At 38.8% G+C, this 19,981-nt stretch overlaps 1 protein-coding gene and 1 long non-coding RNA gene across 2 annotated transcripts in view; both read right to left on the reverse strand.

Moving 5' to 3' along the window:
* Positions 1 to 203: 203 nt before the first annotated feature.
* Positions 204 to 19,981, reverse strand: part of LOC120532473 — a 68,727-nt gene continuing 48,949 nt past the window's right edge. The window contains exon 3 of the long non-coding RNA XR_005634306.1: positions 204 to 5,336. This is a non-coding gene — a long non-coding RNA (uncharacterized LOC120532473). The remainder of the gene's footprint in view (positions 5,337 to 19,981) is intronic.
* Positions 6,766 to 10,839, reverse strand: ptmaa (prothymosin alpha a). The gene is made up of 5 exons (XM_039758487.1): positions 10,671 to 10,839; positions 8,097 to 8,165; positions 7,811 to 7,901; positions 7,491 to 7,558; positions 6,766 to 7,370 (listed from the first exon to the last, which is right to left on the reverse strand). Exons 1-5 carry the CDS (start codon positions 10,713 to 10,715, stop codon positions 7,329 to 7,331), a joined length of 315 nt encoding a protein of 104 aa, XP_039614421.1. The 5' UTR covers positions 10,716 to 10,839; the 3' UTR covers positions 6,766 to 7,328.

Below are 19,981 nucleotides of genomic sequence, written 5' to 3' on the forward strand. Positions count from 1 at the left end.
ACCTTTACAATACTTCAATTTCATTTATTTCTGTAGATATTACATATAGTGTTTTATTCTTTGTGCTGTTGGCTAAGATAACGATCAAGCAGGCTGTGTGGTGGAGTGGTTAAGGCTTTAGACTTCAAACCTTAAGGCTGTGGATTCAAATCCAAATACTGATGCTATCTATGGGACCGTAAGCAAGACACTTCACATGAGGGTAGAAATATAACAAATTGTATTTTTGAAATGTTGCAAGTCAACTTGGATACAGATGATAATAGAAATAGTAATCTGAAGCAAAATAGAAAAGGCTGAACTCCAGAATACCACAGTAACGATCTTTGACCTGAGGAAAATTTCATGTGCTAAAAACTACCAGCGTGTCTTAAAATACCACCACAAAAACCAACTTACAAAACAAAAAAAAATAAGATGTGACCTTTCAGGGAATCACTAGGCTTGCCAAGAACCAACTCCTCCTATTGCCTATCCTTTATTTCAGCTCCACTGATGCCAGTTCATTACAGATTGCCAATGCATAATGAAATGTTTCCATTCTGAATACACATATCCAAATCTCCACGGTGTTTAATTACACGTATCATTAATGACCTGAACAAGGGCTCCGACATTTATTTTATCAGTTCTTCTGTGATTTATGATAATAGATTTCAAACTTTTGTTTCCATAGTCTGCCAATGTAATGCATGTAACACAGATGAAGAATATTTGTGGGTACCTCAGATGTCATGAGAGGGGCTGCCAAGAGCAGAAATGGCTGGAGTGGATTCAAAAAGGATAAGACACACTTCTAACTGAGGTGTTGCTCAGTTTCCAGTATGGGGAGATGGCCACCAGGCGATATGCATCAGCAGTCTCCAACTTGCTAACCTGCAAAACTAAAGTCCCCCCCCCCAATTATTTATTTGGCTACAAAGTAAACACAGGATTAAAATCTAAGCGTGATTAGAAACTCCTTCTGGGATTTCTGAATTCCTTTTTCTGTGTGTGTGTGTGCCATAAATGTTTTGTGTAGCCAAGCAGATCAGTTTCCTTTTGAAGTTAATATCATATGATGAACATTTGTGTCCATGTTAGCTGTGGTCTCCCAGGGCACTAATGTCATGGTAGGCAGTGGAGATCTCCCTGAAAGTGTCAGGTGGCCGAGGGCTGCCACGGGGTACCTTAAAGGACTGGCAGCCACCATGGCAGTCTGACCCTTCAATTGTAAACTGGGAGAGCATGGACACTTGGCGCTCCCAGACGAGATGGACCCTGGGCCTTTAGAGAACATTTATTGGTCCAGATGTGTTTCTGGCTGTCATGGAAACAACCTCAAAATGGAGTTTACAGCCCAAATGGAGGCTACTTGGGAGGTGAATGGGAGCAAAAGGTAGGAAGGTACTGGAGCAGATGTGAGGAGAGAAGAGTTAGAGGGGTGGGCAGGAGAGTATTTGTGACTTATTAGAAAGTAGAAAGCAAACTAATCCAATGTGCTGAAACCAAGTGGGTTTTATTTGACACTTCTGCGTTTTTTCCCACTTGATCAACCCTTTAATGTGTCTTTAATTAAAAAAAAATAAATAAAGTTTAGGTAAAAATCTGGACTTTGCCATTCTTTACTCTGGCCTGTGCTGTTTCCCCATCAAGCCTGCTGTAGTGTGGTGTTGAGAACACAAGAGTTCAGATGTGGCTGCTCACTGCACACTTTGGACCAACGGCTCGCATGTGAGGAGGATGTGGTTTACTTTATTCCATGCTGGCAGTCCTCTAAGGAAGCCATGTTTTTAATAATGTGTTCAAATTTAGTTGTATTATGTTTGCAGAAAGATTAACTGATACAATTTATAGAACAGTTTCCGAATTAACATTTAACTTCTGAAAGTTGAGTAAACTGCCCAATTATGTCTATGGGAAGTCAGGATGCATAGAGTAGTGCCCGCCAACAATTAGCGGAGATGGTGGGTGGAGTCCCCATCCATATTTTATTCATTTTATTAGAACTTTGAGACTTACACTGGCTGCTTTTTTTCTTATTTACATACAGCACAACATTTTGTTATTCAAGGAGGTTTCATTGACAGATGGCCAAACTCCATGTTGGGTGTACGAGCTAAAACATCACTGCATATAATAAAGCTAATTAAACCGAAAATCTTTTGATTACTGCAAAAAATACTAAGCAAGAGGTGTAAGCTCTCCATGTCAATAGGTTCTCTGCTCAAAGCATAGAAGGATAAAGACAGACCAAGGCTAAAATATGAGAGGGTCCGGGCTAATTATCATTCTGTCCTTGATACTTTTCCAGCATCTCCAACAACACCTGAGGACAAGAAAGTCATCATCTTTACTGTCTGAAAGTTATTGTGTGCACACATGATGATGTTTGTGAAACTGCAATGTGACAACTGTGAGTGATGACCGCAGTGGCGATAATTGGGCAGCAAACAAAATGTGACCTGATTTTCCCTCACATGTCCACCAATCAAGGCCACAGCCAAAGATGTCATCATTAGGCAGCCATCACACAGTCATAGCACAATTCAATTGTAACATGTTCTGTTGGTGCAAATATTATCAACACTTTTATTAACAGTAATATAATTTATTATACTGTAAATGTGCAATAATATTACTTACCTTAAGAGAAGACAATATTCAACACAGTAAGAACATTCCTTAATTTCAGGAAGCCAAATAAAAAATTATAGCTATGACATATACTTGATGAAAATGTATCAAAACTAGTTGGACTTTTGCAGGTTTGGTCCAGTATTAAATTTTCCCTTTCTTGATTTGGCCCCACCCAGTGGCTTCAAACCCATAAATCGAACCTCCATGGTGTTATAGTGGTCTCGGCGGGCACTGACCTGCACAGGTACAGCCAGCCAACTGTATGACAAACTCCAATATGTCCTCCAGCTGATGTACAGATTGACAACAGCAGGCTCACATTTTGCAGCAGCTTACTGTGGCGATGGGTTTAACATCCCCAATTCCCTGTTAAGTCTAGAATTCCCTCCAATGTAAATAATCTGAACATTTTAACAAGTTCTGGCTGCCCCTCTGTATTATGACCTCCAGTCTTGTCCTTCCAGCACAGTGCTGGAGCAGTAAAATGAACAAGAGGAGCTGAACATGAGAATAAATGCAGTTGAAAGTCACAAGTACCAAGTTACAACTACCAACAGTTCCCATCATTCCACAAGTTAAAAGTGTGTTTAGACATCCTAAACTTGTGACCAGCTCTATACTTAACTGAAGTTTGCAAACAGCGGTCACATTAATGCTCTGACAAATCGCACCTCAATTTCCTTGAGAGTATCATGGACTTGTACCTGAAACCACGAGCAAAACGTTCAACAAACCTGTCCCAAGTTTGAAGTTACTGTTAATTTAAGATGAGGGACTGTAGCACAGGATGAATCGCATTATCTTCATCCACTCTTCCTACAACAAAGGTAAGTATAGCATAAGGTGGTATGGGCACTGGGTACCCTCACTCGCACCAGGCAAAATACCGGTCCCCTGTCAAACTACCGCATCTTTCTGTTATGGAGTACTTGGAGAAAACCTACACGGACATCAGGAAAATATGCAAGCACTAGGAAGGCCATAAATCAACCTGTGAGTGGAGAGGCAGCAGTGGCAAGTGTCACACCACTGCACTGTAGTCGAGAACATAAGAAATTAGACGGCCAAGTGGAGATCAGTCTATCGAGCTTGGTTTTTATTTTTTAAGCTAGCAGTCTCAGTGTCTCATCCACATAACTAAAGTAACACATAAATGTTAAGTTGTCTGCATCAGCTGTGTGGTTTGCTGGTTGTGTTTCTGCAAACCGATCTTTCAGACAAAACCTTTTAAAGGGCTAAAACCAAGGATACACGAGAAATAAAATGTAAATTACATACAAAAATGGACCAGCAGCACACACATGATTTTTTTAAGGCAGTCTGAACTTTCCTAGTCTCCTTAAGTGTCAGAATATGGTACACTCAATTTTTTTTGCTTGTGTCATATTGCTTTCCACAGAATGCATTGTTGAACTCTGAAGACAAAACGCACAAAGTAGGGACAGGTAACATCACCTGAAACACAAAGACTTCGCTGCTCACTGAAACCCCCTAACGGGCTGTACATTTCTAGGTTTCAAGAACGGACGTGTCATTTGTCCTCTGCCCTGCAGTCGTGTGGCTTTTCCTCCAAATTCTTGAGCCTAGACAAGGACATACCAAGTGTCTGAATCGTCTGGTGGGGTTAAGCAAAAATAAGTCAACTTGTAAAGTATACAAATGATAGCACACATGCACTTGTGGACTTACCTGCATGACTTCCTAGCCGGACCATCTCCAACACCTTATTCTTCCGACAAGTATTATGAGATACTTTATATAAAATACACAAACATTTATCAATTCCAGGCATGCCAGCCCATCTTTTCTAATTCTTACTAAGTATTCCGAGACATTAATACTGTGCTTGTGCAAATTCCCTTCCCAGCCCATCGACCTCAACCTCCAACAAGGGTGCAGGCTCAACTTATCTTAGGCTGACAAGCCCCCCCACCCCACACTGTGCAATTCTGAAGGAGCACTGCAGCCCCCATCTCACTTTTCTTTCAGGAATTTGACTCTGCCCTTGAAAACTCAGTGTGGTGCTTAGTTATCCCTGCATGCAAGTTCTTACCAGCAGTAAAATTAGGGTCTTTAGTGGAACTCCTCATTCAAACAGCTGGCTCATTTTGGGCTATAGAGTCCAAAATGGCTAAAAGAATTCTAATTCAGACTTGAAACAATGAGCAATACTACATGCACAAGTGCCCTTTCAGTTAAGACATTCATGTTACTAAACCAGGATTTAAATAAGACAAATGTTAAGGCATTTCTAATCATGACTTCTTGTAGTTTTCATCCATTTCTGCCTTAGCCTTAATTGAGAAAAGCTGTTGCTAGAATGTACTGTGAAAATCATCTGTCTTATAGATACTGTATAATTATTAGTTGGCCTTCAAGTGTACATTTAAAAACACCCCTCCTCTTTAGTATTTTTGCAATGCTGCTTTCTCTCTTTTGGGCAATCATTTGCAGAATACTAAAGGCAAAGGGGGTTGCGAGAGAAAGAACTTCATCACACCCTCTTACTGATAAGAGATGCGAGCCTTGTAAAGCTCTGCAGCATACTACAACCCAACAGAAGTTTCAGATTTTAGCCAAGGCCTGGACAGGACCAATGGAGTCCGTGGCTGTTCCCTCAATAGAAGAATCCTGAAGTTCCAAAACATCCTTATTCAGAATGTGGTCTGCGATGAGTAAAAGTTCATTCCACTTGTTCTGGGAGATGCCAGGAAACTCTGTTAAATATCAAAAATAAAGAAAAAAAAATAAGCTAACTTTACTAGGTTGATCCCTAAACAACTCAACTACCCTTCAAGACTGCAGAAGGCTTCATAACAGTGTATGCCAAACTTAAGCAGTTTGAATAGGTTTCATAGTGCTACGGATATAAATGTAATGAGCTATGGTGAGAGATATTTAAATTAAAAAAAAAATGAATGAGACCATTACAATTATATGACCTACTGTATCATTAAGTCCCTAAGCAGCACTAAAAACACCTAATTCTATCTAAATTTCTGCACATTTGTATGTTTACTCATATAAAATGTGACTGCTGACTTAAATCTTACATCCACTTCCTTTGAATGTGTGGGGTAAGACCCACAAGTCTGTATATATTACCCAGTATGTCAAAACCATTTAGACAGAAATCTCTTGGCAAAATGAGTACACAGATGGATCAGTTTAGCATTCAAAAGCATAATGCGAAATATTAATGTGACTGCAGGGGGTAAGGAATCAACAGTGTGCTATTATATATAGATATACACAGAGTATACAACACAAAAACACACACACACACTGTACATGCACACCCTGCTAATATAAAATACATAAGTATCCTAGACTTTCACTTTATATTCAACAAAATAAAAATACAGATTTAAAAGTATGAAGAGACATCAGGCAAGAACTTTGATTTTGCAGCTTGATGAATATTTTGAAAAACACCAAGTTCAATAGTCAGTGAAGCATGCTCACTGAACCCATGCATATCCCACACAATTAGAGCAAGCAAGCATTTCTCTCAAATGAAATCCAAGTCCCCCTCCCTCATTTAAGAATAAAAAGGAATTTCCACTAAAGGCTATAAAGAATTGTAGTGAATACACCTTTGGTATATCAAGCCCAAACATGGAAAAAGCAATGTGTTACTTTGTTGCATCTACCATAAAGCCTGTAAATATTGAACATCCAGTGTCCCGTACATGTGAGGGTGTAGGGCTGAAACACTAAAATAATAATAGACTGGGATGCAAGGAACAAAGCATATGCCCACAAGGCTTCAGTAATCCTACTTTGCAAACAAACTACACTAACTAGAATAAATTAAACACAACACTATGAAGGGCCTACCACTCCACAGAAAAGCTCACCCACCATGAAACACTATAAATGGCCTCACACAGTAAAAACAATTGGCATCTATCACAAAAATAGCATACCAACAGAAACCATGCTCTATTGGAACCACGTCCATAAGATACAGGATGAAAACCCCCAACATAAAAAAAATCATTAAAAAAAAAAAAATAAATAAAAAAGCTCACACACACACAAACCTAATATAAAAGCAATCCATCTGCAAACAGTTACACTTACAATAATGTAATTAAAAACAAGGCAAGCATGAAGCATAACAAAACAAGGAAACATGAGAACTCAAAATAAAATTCCGGTTTATTGTTGGACAACAAACTGATTCACACATACATCAAATAGGCCACAATAAACAGTAATTTCATAGACAAAAAAATCCTTTTCTTTGGCCTTGCCATCTCATACAAACCAACTACTTATAGTACAACTAAAGTACATACACAAAAAAAATTACTGGAATGCTTGGAATATTTCCTCTTTTTCTTTTTACAAGTTCTGTTGAGATAACAGGACATGGTCAAACCACAAGTAAAGTCTATTTTATAGAGAAGCATCAACTTCAAAGCACCGTTTGGTCACCAGAGATCACTGTTAAAAATGGTTGACCTCTAACAATATGTACAAAAATATAAAATGTAAATAAAAATACAAACAAATTCTCATTTAAAGTATTTAAGAAAGAAGGTAGAGCCTTGAAGTCTTGGTTGATTCTTTAAAAAATTTGCAGGTGGTGTGTTTTCATGGACGTTTTACTCTACTTGGTGAAGATGACCACGTTTTTCCTTTCCAACAGACATATTTGCTTCGGAACAGGGAGAGTCGAGGTTGTCTGAGGAGCAGCCTGTCTAGTCATCCGTTTTCTGCTTCTTTGTTTCAACATCATCATCCTACAAGCAAAAGGTTAATTCATATTAAAACTCTGCTCTGACCAAACAAATACAGTAGCAAATTTCAAGCACACACACAAAAAGACAAAAACCCCGTTAATTTACACACCCCACTCCTACCTCATCATCATCTGCAGCTCTTTTTCCTGTTGCTCCTTCACCTTCGTCATCATCTTCGTCGTCATCACCTACAAACCCAAAGGGAACTCTAGCATTACAAAAGAGTTTTTTTTGAGCACATTGCCATTCTGGCTATTAAAGTTGAACATTTTGAATAATCACTGAAGCTCAATGGTCTAAAGCTAATCCCAAGGTCAGGCACTGATATATTTGTGTGCCTCAATACCCAAAACACAACTAACCAACCCAAAGTAGGAAAGAGCCAACAGAAACCAGAACTGGAAAAAAAAAAAAAAATTCACAGCAATCAAGAATCTCACCATCATCATCCTCTTCATCATCTCCAACATCTTCCTCATCATCATCTTCTACTTCATTTTCTGCCTCCTGTTCACCATTTTCCTCATTTTCCTAAAATAATTAAAAATTAGCGTAACCGTTTCACTACGCATGTATGCATACGTTAAAACCCAACAGTACCAGTGGAAGATCTATTGTGAAGATCACAATTCCAACCTACACTGCCCATCAAAGTAGCACTAGACCCAGCATATTGTCATTCTAAAACATTTTAGTAAGGTAGGGGAAGCGAGAACAAACACTTACTGCATTTCCATTTGGTGCATCTCTGCCATTTTCTGCATCTTCAACAGCTTCCCTTTTTTCCTTAAGGTCCTGGGGTTCAATTGGGGAGGGAAAAAAAACACATTAGAGACAATGACCATCATATTTTAACCTTCAATGGCTTTGTCCAATAGTGGCAGATGGTAGTGGGGGAGTTTTAACACATCCTCAAAGCTCAGCAATAATACTCTTCTGGTGACTTATTAGTTCCACTGGGATCAGCATCCTAAAAATAGCACCAAATTACAAGAAATTTTGCAAGTTAAAAGCCTAGGGTTACATTAAGTCGTCTAGGTTTAAAAAAAAAACATTAAAAACAGTAAACATTTCTACTGAACTGTTTTGACCAGTTGTACTTATTATGTACACATCCCTCTAACGCCAACATTAACTCAAAAGGGAGACAGCATGATTTAATGATAATCGCACTACCAAAAACTAAAACACAATTCATGTACGTCAACAATAGCAACTCCCACCCCATCTGTAAACTCGGCAAAACATGCTTTCATTTTACATTTGAAATGTGACACTTCAAATCGAAGCAGCCTATTGGCTTCACTCCAGAACGATCACCCGCCCACATTAATGAAACCAGCCTCCCGTGAAATACGATACAGGGGGACTACGCGCAGAGATTTCGGTCGTTGTAGTTTAGCGACTGCGTACTTAACCCTCCCCCCTTTAGACACGCCCGGAAAAAAGACAGCAAGTCCCAGAGTGCGTCGCGGCCCACATCAATTCAGCAAATGAGCAAGGAGAAGCGCCGCAGAATATCAGTAGGAGGCTGGCTAAATTAGCCCGAGTGGAAAGAGACAATAGAGACTTGAAGGAGGAGACAGAGGTGACAAGATACATTCACCTCGAGAAAAAGGGACATCAGTCGCTAGCTGTTGCTAGTACTAAAAAAGAAATTTCTGAAGAACGTAACTCATTTTCAACACACATCTATCTAATGCTCCTAATTCACCGTCTCAATATTCACGGCTTGCGCGCCCCTTTCGCTTACGGGCGCCTGCCTTACTTTATCGGCTCAATCTCTTACATTAATTAGCCTCTGTAATCCCTAACCCTTAAGCTGGTTACCGGCAATACATTAGGAGAGGTCCGCCTCCTTTACATCAGACCTGCTACACCGTCCCTTTATTTATCGCGCCCAGTCGGACGTTCGTCCGCGACGTAGTTATTTAGACAAACACAAGATCGGCTATCTTCGCGGATGTAAACATGCGCTATAAAATTCTTAGCAGTCAACAAATATACTTTTATTAGGAGATAAAACTACCCCAAGAGAGCGACCCCCTCCGGTGTTAAGTACACAAACACATTGCTCCCGGCGCCAAAACACAAAAAGAGTTTAAAGCCTATTACACCGACAAGGTTCCGTAACTATCAGACTAAGCAGAACGGAGTACCCCGGTTGATTGAACAGAGACAGCGTCCTACGCATGGAACCCAATGTCTTCGCGCACCCATATATGCCGCATCCCCCTTGGTGTGGAGGGGGGTCGCTTCGCGAATGAAATACAATAAACAGCTGGAGAGTAGTCTCCGGAGAGAGGAAGCCGCAGAGCAGTAAAGAAAACGCTCCGGAACATAATAAAAGTATTAAACACAACGGATGGCCAACAAAGCTCGTGTTGTAGATATACTAGGAACCCTATACAAAAATCGGTCACAAACTCCGCAGTACAATTCAATGCAACTCGCCCCGACTGATCCCCCCTGACGCTGGACAGATCACGCTTAATCACATCGTGCTCACATCGCAAACACTTAACGGCAGGATTCTCGCCCTCAGAATCCGTGCAATTTGTAAAACATTACCCACGCAGCGCTGGCAAAAGCGGAGCTCTCGAGCGACAGACACAGACGTGACACTTGAGTTTATCATTATCAAGCGGCCATACGTTCGGCACATCCACCTACAGTATCTTGCACATCGTGACTATACGCAAACGGTACCCGATAGCACCGTCACCCTTACAGAAACCTAAGGTTATATACGACTCTTCCATTAAATAAAAGTGCGATCAAGTCATTTGAACTGTATCAGTCACTTGAAAAAACAAGCATTTCCCCCAGTTGTCGCCAATTACATAAAATGTAAAAGAGACAGGGAAATAAATCGATCTATTTCAAGAACGGACTACTTACAGCTCGCGAATTCACGGTCTCCTTAGCTTTGAAACCGGCATTCAAAGAGGAACCGACACTCTAGAGGCGTATAAACAAAAGAAACCGCGCGAACAAGCGCAGGCGGCACAATTGAAGACGCCAAGCGAAACATTACTAGCCTGGCAGCTTTCTCATCCATACAATCCAACCGGTGCAGCCGGCAGCTGTCGCTTTGTTGTTCCGCTCATCTGTATCTAAAGATCAAAGCATGGGGTTTAACGGCGCGCGCGCTACATATTACACAATGAGCTGAAACGGAGGAAAAGACACACTGTCCTTATGCCCCGCTTAAAACCCCAGATTTCAAACAATTAATACAGGGAACACATCGTTCAACGTCCCCATGTCCCATCGTAAATAAAGACAGCGCTAACTCACCTTGGCGGGACTCTCGGAACTGGTATCTACTTTAGTATCTGCCATTTTCCCCCCGAATTAAAAGCTTTCCCGCACACAAGGAAAAAGAAAATAAAATTTGTTCCACTCCTGTTCCCCCAAAACAGACAACAATACAAATATGGCTATTAAGTGCCAGTGGCGAACTCACGCGGCGGCAGGCGCTTTTAATATAGAGTACGGGGCGGAGTCGAGAGGACGTGCCGTTAATTTGTGATTGGTTAGCCCCTGGCTAAATTCTATACAGCGATTCGCTGCCACTAAACAATGGCTAGTATTTCTTAACAGGAGGGCACGCCTCCCTTTGAACCTCCTACCTGTGCAATGAGTTGCGACCTGGTCTCAGCTGAACTGACATACAAATTCATTAAAATCTTTCTGGCTGTTTTTTCCTCTTTGCCCTAACCGTCACCTAATTACAATGTAACCGCAGTAACTCAGTGTGGCGCTGGTAAGAGCCGAAATGCAGTGTACGCACGCGCACATTAAGTTACGGTAAATGTTTCATCCAATAAATCACAGTACGTTTTAGTTGAAAAAAATAAAGTTATCACGTACGTACAGATATATTACGGACGTAAGTAGTTAGGGTCTCGTTGGTTTCGACTGCAGACCAGGATCGCAATCGCCCCCACCTCCAATGTGCATTCGACACCATCAGCCATGACTTTTGTGGCTCGGGACTGTAACGACTATAAAAACGCTAGCTTTTTAGAAGCATGACCTTAAGAATGCTTTCACGCGGTTTCACAAAAGCCCCTACCCGCCCGATTTGTTCAAAATTATTAGTAAATGTGCAAAACGTATTCACCAAAAATGTTAACTATAATCTTTTTTGTGCATTTCCCCCAAAAAGAATTGTGTTATTCACGAATTAAAAAACGCAACCTCCGCCATTAGCCACGCTATGCAATTAAGAACACATCTCTCGTCTGTCCTGCGTGTAGCGCATTATGGACAAGCGGGGATTTCTAACAGGACAAAACTTCCTTTAAAGTCAATGGTAATACGTTGGCATGATATGTGAATGAATAGCTGCCATCACAAAGCAAATCATTCTTAATCACTTAACTTTTTCGCTATGAGCAGTTTAGAATATACGCGTCAGGGAAACTTCGTAAGCTGCAATCTTTGTTTTAATAAGGTGTCGAGCCATAATGTCATGCCACAACCAATATGGCGCCAAGTCCAAAGACAAATAAAATGGGTCGTGAAAAAGATACACGTTTTTCGTTTTCTATTTATAAAAACACAAAGTGTCATTTTATTATAATATCGGGGTTAAACACGTATCAAACAGGATACTCTAAGAACTAACAGGTGCTTCTCACCCTACCAACATGGTTACCCCGAGCGACCCTTTCTGCGTTTGAATTCTGCACATGAAGGGGTGTGTTTGAGCGCCGATTGGTAACATCTCCAGAGCGAACGCCGACTTGACGCTTTGCGCTTTCTGATTGGCTAAAGCTACTATCGATCACAATTACGCTTAACAATGGCGATGAGAAAAATACGGAGTGGCACAACGAAGAGAAGCTGGAAGAACGAGAGAGCGCTGCTAGTCTCGCATACACAGCACACGTGCAATTCCGGACGGAGATTCGGACGCAGTAGTTGAGCTAAGAGACATTTTTGTTTCTTAACAAAGAAAGTCGACTTTATGTTTAAATCATTCTTTATACATACATTAATACTGGAGTAACACACATGTGTACAACCGAAAAAGTTCCGAAATAGAATAAGCAAATACAAGAACATTTTTTATGTGTAAGAGTGACTCTATTTTGGAGCGTCTTGAACACATTAATATCTTTTTAAAAACAGTGTTTCAATTTTTACCTCCGCAGCAAATTCATGCGTCACACAGCTCAATGAAACAACTTTAAAATGTACTTCTCTATCCCATTATGTCTGCAGGACTAGGGTGTTGTTGTTGTACCGTGTTAGCCATTATGAATGTAGTGAGAAGTCAAGCAAGATGACACCTTTTATTGGCTAACTAAAAAGATTACAATATGCAAGCTTTCGAGGCAACTCAGACCCCTTCTTCTTGATGCCTGAAGAAGGGGCCTGAGTTGCCTCGAAAGCTTGCATATTGTAATCTTTTTAGTTAGCCAATAAAAGGTGTTATTTTGCTTGACTTCTCACTACATTCTCTATCCCATTAAACAATAGCATTTTCATTTCAAAATTCACAAATAAACATTGTCCTTCTCAGCTTTATTGCCTCTAAAATTAAAATTGTGGGATTTTATTTATAATGTATCTTATTTAATACATTTTTTAATATGTAAAGTTATCATTTCTCTATCATGTGTGATATTTCAGTTAAGCTACAGGAGCTCTTCATGGCAGAATTCTTAGACAGTACAATTAGACCACCTGATCAAGAATACTGCAGCCCACCTACTGTAGTGTACGAGCTACTATCATGGTTATACACTGTACATTACATGACCTTTCTCCACAGGTTACTAGATGGGACGCACATCTGATTTAAATCCTAGCTTACTGGTCTACCGTAAGACCTGTTCCCCAATAACCATTGAGCATAGTCACACTACATACTCCTACTAACTTTCACTGGTTAGTTCCATTTCTGGGTAGTACATTTCCCCAGTTTATAAATGGGCTCAAAACGTTTAGGTTTAGAGAAAGCCTGTGTTTAGGGCTTTACTTTCTGCAATACTCAAAGCAGTTTATTTCTTGACAGTGGGAGCTCTAGTCACTTCATGTTAATGTCCTCTTTTTTTCTCCAAAAGGCGATGCTAAGCATGTGGCATTCCCCCTTTCCTTGTACTTGTGAATTACAAACCTTCTTTCTTTGGTAATGGTTTAACGGTAAAAGCATCTCCTTAATAAATAAAGGTTACAACTGCTTCTTCACAGCTCCTGAATTCTCAGCATATTGTCTATATGGAGTTGGCACATTTCTTGAATGTCGTGTAGGTTTTTAGTTGGCACTCTAGTTCCCTTCCACATCCCAGAGATGTGCATGTGGTTGGCTTAATAGTCATTTTAAACTTGTCAGGCATAAATGATTAACAGTTTGGCTAGCAGGTGCCTACTGCTATCTAGGACAGGTTTTGGCCTTTTGCATAATTTTGCCAAGGTAGGCTTTAGCCTTTCACAGCAATATACTGTACTGGAAGGTGTGGTTTGGAAACATACTGTAAATGAATACATAAATTAGGTAAAAATCTTGTGGGTGAAAGGTACTAAATATATTGAAATGTCATAGAAAAAATGATAGAAAATGGAAAATGTAGATAAAGCTCACTGTGGTCATTCTCTTTGGAGTTGGTATTTTTATACTTTTAATAACTTTTATTTTTAATTTTGTATATTATAGAAGTTTACAAATTTAAGCTTGACCAAAGACCTGTTATATTCGTGTCTATTTTCAATGAGAAAAAAAATGATATAATAGTTTAGAGCACCATTTTAAGTGAAGTACAGCATACACTTCAAATGCTTTAAGACAATGTTTAAAACGCTAAGTGATTTTTGGCGAGTATGAAAGTGAGCTGAATCATACAAATTGATAAGACAGTCAATACACTGAAAGAATTTTATTATTCCAATTACATTTTTACAAAAATTCATTAAAAGGATGGCCTATTCTGTATGTTACTGGAATGGCAAAATGGTGACGATACCATATCACATCTTTCCCTGCTTCACCCAAAACATGCTCACCTTTAAATTGATATTTAGGGGCAATTTTCCATCATTGTTTTCACAGCTGTCTTTACTACTTTATTCACCCTCATTGTCATTTTGCCCATTATGTAAGTTAACCTTATCAGTTGTAATTGCACAAATCTCCCCATAAGTAACCGATTTATTAAAGCCCATGCTAATCTTTAAATTTACTGAACAAGACTTTGTGAAGTGCTCGCCATTATCAGGTGTTTCCTTTTTAATGGTCTTAAAATGCATGCTTCACTTCCAAAAATATGACATATTCATCTCAAATATAGTATATAATGCTTAGCTCATATATAAATGCACAAGTCTTTGTGCTTCTTAGCTGCTCACCTATCTCACTTCACATGTAGATTAGGTCAATATTTATTTGTCACATACACAATTGTACAATTCAATGGTAGTGAAATATTATTGTGGCAAACTCTGTCACTGACAAAATGTAAGTAGAAGGAGCAAATTTAAGATGGTATACATCTACATTCAGAGCATTTTGGGCAAAAAAGTTCAAAAGAAGAACAAGACCATCCTTATAAATAACCAACCAGCTGAGGACATAAAGGTAACAAGCAGCAGGAAATGTGGCAGTTTTCCAAGTTGAATCCTTTATTAAATGGTCAGTATAATTTAAAAATACAAAATACATAGTACTGAAAATTAAACTTCAATATTTTGTTAAAATTTATATCGCACAATGAGATGTCTCTTGTGTCCTATTCTACATACCATGCAGCTAGTGACAGTGGAGAAGGGATTAGATCCTCTTCATAGCCTCATCCCACATTAATACTTTGCAACACTTTGCTGTCATCTGTCTTCTCACTGCCATTACTACACATTGGTACTGACTGATCTAATAATTGTCTTTAAGTTTTAAATAAAAAAAAAAAGCCACAATAAAAAAAGTCGTATTTTTTACAGCAAGAGAATGGGCTGGTAAATAGACATTTCAGAGTCACCTATGCTATTGTTATCTAAGGATCCTAACTGTATTTATTAAGAAATACATTTGTACTGTAGATGTGTTTAGATGAACTACTTGTACACTATGCATTTGCTTATTTATTTATCAATTTAAGTTAAAAATAGATATACTGTATTTCAATTGAGTGGAAAAAGGCTGCTAAAATCCTATTGGCCACTTGTAGCTGCCATTAGTCAAATTGGAAGCCGAAAGAATATTTTAGTGAATATTCTGTACTGTAAAACATAAAAGGAAAATATCTTGTACAAAGTGCTAGTTGTATTGTGTAAATGTGTTCTTTGTACAGGATCATGGATAGAGAACACTAAAAATTGCATCCCAACTAGAAGATGAGCTGCAGTGGCAGGCAGAAAGGGTACATTTGGGACAACATGAAATAAGCTTCTCAGACCTACTTAATACAATTCAGGGTCACAGGAAATGGAGCCTATCCCATGCAACATTTGGCACAAGACAGGAACCAGCACTGGGCAGTACTCAAAGGACAACATTGTATCTCTTTTATAAATGCTGTCTGATTGCAATTGTTAGTATACTGTATACACATAATAAAACATGAATGTGTTTTTATACCATATCCTTGTAATATTGAAAATATAAAGACCTGAAATTTTGCAGAAAAACAAATCAAGTGTATTTGAGTTTTGTTTTTTTTCTTTCATATTTTATAGCTGTCAGATTATATTCTTCATTGGAGAACCCATCAAATTTCAGCGTAGCCAAATTGCAATAACATGTCATGTCATTAAAATAAGATATATTTACTTCATTTATTCTTAACTTTTAAATATTACAAGAACTGTTTATGTCTTTCCATGGTGACAAGAAAATGTAACTGTCTTCCCACACTTTTCTAGTTTGTGTCAAATACATTCACTATCAGTGGCTGTAACTTCTACTGCATAAACGTAAGTCTTGGTTCCAATGATAAAGTAACATATCCCTGAAGTAACTGCTATTTTTGGTAAACATCTGTTTTTGGTGGGCGGCACGGTGGTGCAGTGGTAGCGCTGCTGCCTCGCATTTAGGAGACCTGGGTTCGCATCCCGAGTCTTCCCTGCGTGGAGTTTGCATGTTCTCCCCATGTATGCATGGGTTTCCTCCGGGCGCTCCGGTTTTCTCCCACAGTCCAAAGAAATGCAGGTTAGGTGGATTGGCAATTCGAAATTGGCCCTAGTGTGTGCTTGTGTTTGTGTGTGTCCTGTGGTTGGTTGGCACCCTGCCCAGGATTGGTTCCTGCCTTGTGCCCTGTGTTGGCTGGGATTGGCTCCAGCAGACCCCCGTGACCCTGTGTTCGGATTCAGCGGGTTGGAAAATGGATGGATGGATGGATCTCTTTTTGGTGGTATTAAGGAAGATCAAGTACATGAGCAAGGGTTTCCAGGTATTTTTTGTAATTTTCCTTACGGTGTCTTAAGCAAAACATTGAAGCAATTTTTGATGTAATGTCTGCTGGGAAATGTAGTCCTGCGATTCTAAAATAAATTAATGCTTCATGGGTAGCAGGGAAAACTAGTCCAGATGCTTTGTGCGAAGTGGTGCTGAGAAAGACTGCAGCCCATGAGACAGAAATGTATTTAGTTTGTCTCAGGGAGGGCACACTTGAAGAAACACAAGTTATAAAAGTCAGATCGTTCTTGGTACGTTGCTCATTTTGTTGTCGAATATAATTAGATGTATATATTGTATGCATTTCTGTTGGGGAAAAAAGTAGTAAAGAAAATTATTATTTAAAAAACTAATTACAGAATTCGTTAAATTAAAACTGGGTTTTTGATAATTAAATATTTCTGGTTTGCACTTTTGGTTCTTGCCTTGCATTTAGTGCTGCTGTGACTGTGCCTTGTGGCCTTAAACTTTAGGAAAGTGGGTTTAGAAAACATGCACAATTACTTCTATATATTTCTGTAAACATGATTATACATCACACTTCATTTACAGCATATACATTAATAAATGATATTATCTTAAGCTGTACAACACACACTTATTGCAGGTTTTTAATATCATTAGAGACAATTACATGGCCAATGCAACAGTGTATGTGTGTGTACAATGTGGCAGTAAGCTATGCAGCTGGGATTTGAATAGCTTCTTGTGGTTCAAAGAGGTGAGCCTCAGGGCAGCACTAGACTGGTTTGCTGCTGGCAGACAGTTGGAGTGGGGTGAGCCACTCCTGCATTCTGTACAGTGACACAGCAGAAGTACTGCACTACAGTCTCAAACAGCATGTTAAACTTCTCCAACCTGCCAGCTTGGTGTGATATCATGCAATGGAAAAAAAGAAAAAAAAAACCCCAAACTTTCTTATATATATTACACACATATACACACACATTCAAAACTACATACTCCCAGTGGCACATTGTGAGGTCTACCATCTGTTCTGCCCCCATACATCACTGTAGGCCTCATTGTCTGAACTTCTCAGGTAACACGTCCAAACAGGCAAGGTTATGAAGAAGCCCTGGAGTCATCCTACATATTAAATGAAAGTAACTCCTGTATATCTTTGTGTTTTAAGACTTTACTCTTTAGCAATTGCAAATTTTCATTTCAGGACTGCATGACTAAATGAGCATTTATCTAGCATTTGTAACAGAAATTGCTCAAAACCTCACAGTTGAATACAGCATGTGTATGAAACACTGATAGATGCACACTTATTGGATCTTTTTTCAGCAGTGTTGTTGCCTTTTCTATAACCTTTTCACTAAAAGATCAATCATAGCTCATACAGGATGCAAGATATAAACTATATATTCTTTCAGCTGGTACTTTCAGCCTTACATAAGTGTGCATGTGTCTTTTTGCTTTTATTTTAAATCATACAAGCAAAACATATCTGCAAATATTGCAATAACATTTTTGACAGAGATCACAGAGATTGCCAGTTTCTTTCTAAATATGATCCAATGAAAACCATTTAATACACAGTGCTATGACAAATTATTAGCCTTCTAGCTATTAATCTCTTTATTCATACATTATTTTAAACGATGAATGGCCTCAGATCTTTTATCAAAATACAATGTTAGAGAAAGAAAATGTTAATTAACAAAGAATATTTTTAAAATAATCATGTTCTTTATTCAAGGAACAAAATTCCTTCCAGAATTCATGACTCCTTAAATAAAAGCAAGTGTTTTATGTCCTGAAGAAGCAATGCATCCCCACAGTATGACAAAACCACCTTCATGTTTTATTGTAGGTATAAAGTTCTTAAGGCTTAATGCTGTAATAGCTTCATGACGTTCATAGTGGGATCTGTGTCGTATGAACAGTTTTACTTTTGACTCATCTGTCCATAGAACATTGTTCCAAAAGACTTGGGGATCATCCCAGTGCTTCATTGCAGATGAGTGGTGATGCTACTGTTGGATAGCAGAGGTTTACACTTTGTTACTTTTCCACAAATTTCACTTTTACTTAGTCTCTTTCTTATTGTAAATAAAATATAAAATAAAAAATATAACGATGCATTAGGATTAAAAGTCAAGACGGAGATAAAGAATTTAGGGGTAACTGTTGACAGTGACCTGAATTTTAAATCGCATATTAATAAGATCACTAGGACAGCATTTTTTCACTTAAGAAATATAGCAAAAGTTAGACTTATATCATTGAAAGATGCTGAGAAATTAGTTCACTCGTTTGTTTTCAGTCGACTAGATTACTGTAATGCACTGCTCTCAGGACTACCCAAGAAAGACATAAATGGATTGCAACTAGTACAAAATGCAGCTGCTAGAGTCCTAACTAGGAAAAGAAAATCCGAACACATTTCTCCAGTTTTGATGTCACTACATTGGTTATCTGTGTCATTCAGAATTGACTTTAAAATAATGCTTATGGTTTACAAAGCCTTAAATAATCTCGCTCCATCTTGTATATCGGAGTGTCTGACATCTTATATTCCAAATCATAACCTTAGATCTTCAAATGAGTGTCTGCTTAGAATTCCAAGAGCTAAACTTAAAAGAAGTGGTGATGCGGCCTTCTGCTGTTATGCACCTAAAATCTGGAATAGCCTGTCAATAGGAATTCACCGGGCTGATACGATGGAGCACTTTAAAAAACTGCTAAATACACATTACTTTAAAATGGCTTTCTCATAACTTCATTGTAATTTAATCCTGATGCTCTGCATGTTCAATTAATTATCATTGCTATTCATGGTGGCTCTAAAATCCATACTAACCGCTACTCTCGCTTCTGTTCTTTTTCCGTTTTTTTTGTGGTGGTGACCTGCGCCACCACCACCTAATCAAAGCACCGTGATGTCCCTACATTGGTATGCCTAGAGAGGGCTGGGCGGTCTCATGGCCTGGAACCCCTTCAGATTTTATTTTTTCTCCAGCAGTCTGGAGTTGTTTTTTCTGTCCTTTCTGGCCTTTACTTTTATTCTATGTTAGTTAGTTTTTTCTGATTTTAATTCTTTCTTTGTCTTTGAGTTACATTATTTGTATGAGAGACCTGCAGTTTTTCGCAATCTCTGTGCTCTTGGAGTAATTTTAGTATGCCATCTTTTCCTGGGAAGATTTGTAACTTTTCCAAATGTTCTCCAGTTTCAGATAATGCATCTTATTGTGGTGTGGTA

Source organism: Polypterus senegalus, chromosome 1, assembly GCF_016835505.1.
Source record: "Polypterus senegalus isolate Bchr_013 chromosome 1, ASM1683550v1, whole genome shotgun sequence".
Classification (NCBI taxonomy): Eukaryota; Metazoa; Chordata; class Cladistia; order Polypteriformes; family Polypteridae; genus Polypterus; species Polypterus senegalus.

What these genes read in the sequence shown, in the direction of transcription:
- ptmaa (XM_039758487.1), bottom strand. Translation starts at nt 10,715, where the DNA reads ATGGCAGATACTAAAGTAGATACCAGTTCCGAGAGTCCCGCCAAG. An exon ending in ATGCACCAAATGGAAATGCA is followed by an intron (nt 7,902 to 8,096) that starts GTAAGTGTTTGT and finishes TAATTATTTTAG; the next exon opens with GAAAATGAGGAAAATGGTGA. An exon ending in TGATGAAGAGGATGATGATG is followed by an intron (nt 7,559 to 7,810) that starts GTGAGATTCTTG and finishes TTGGGTTTGTAG; the next exon opens with GTGATGACGACGAAGATGAT.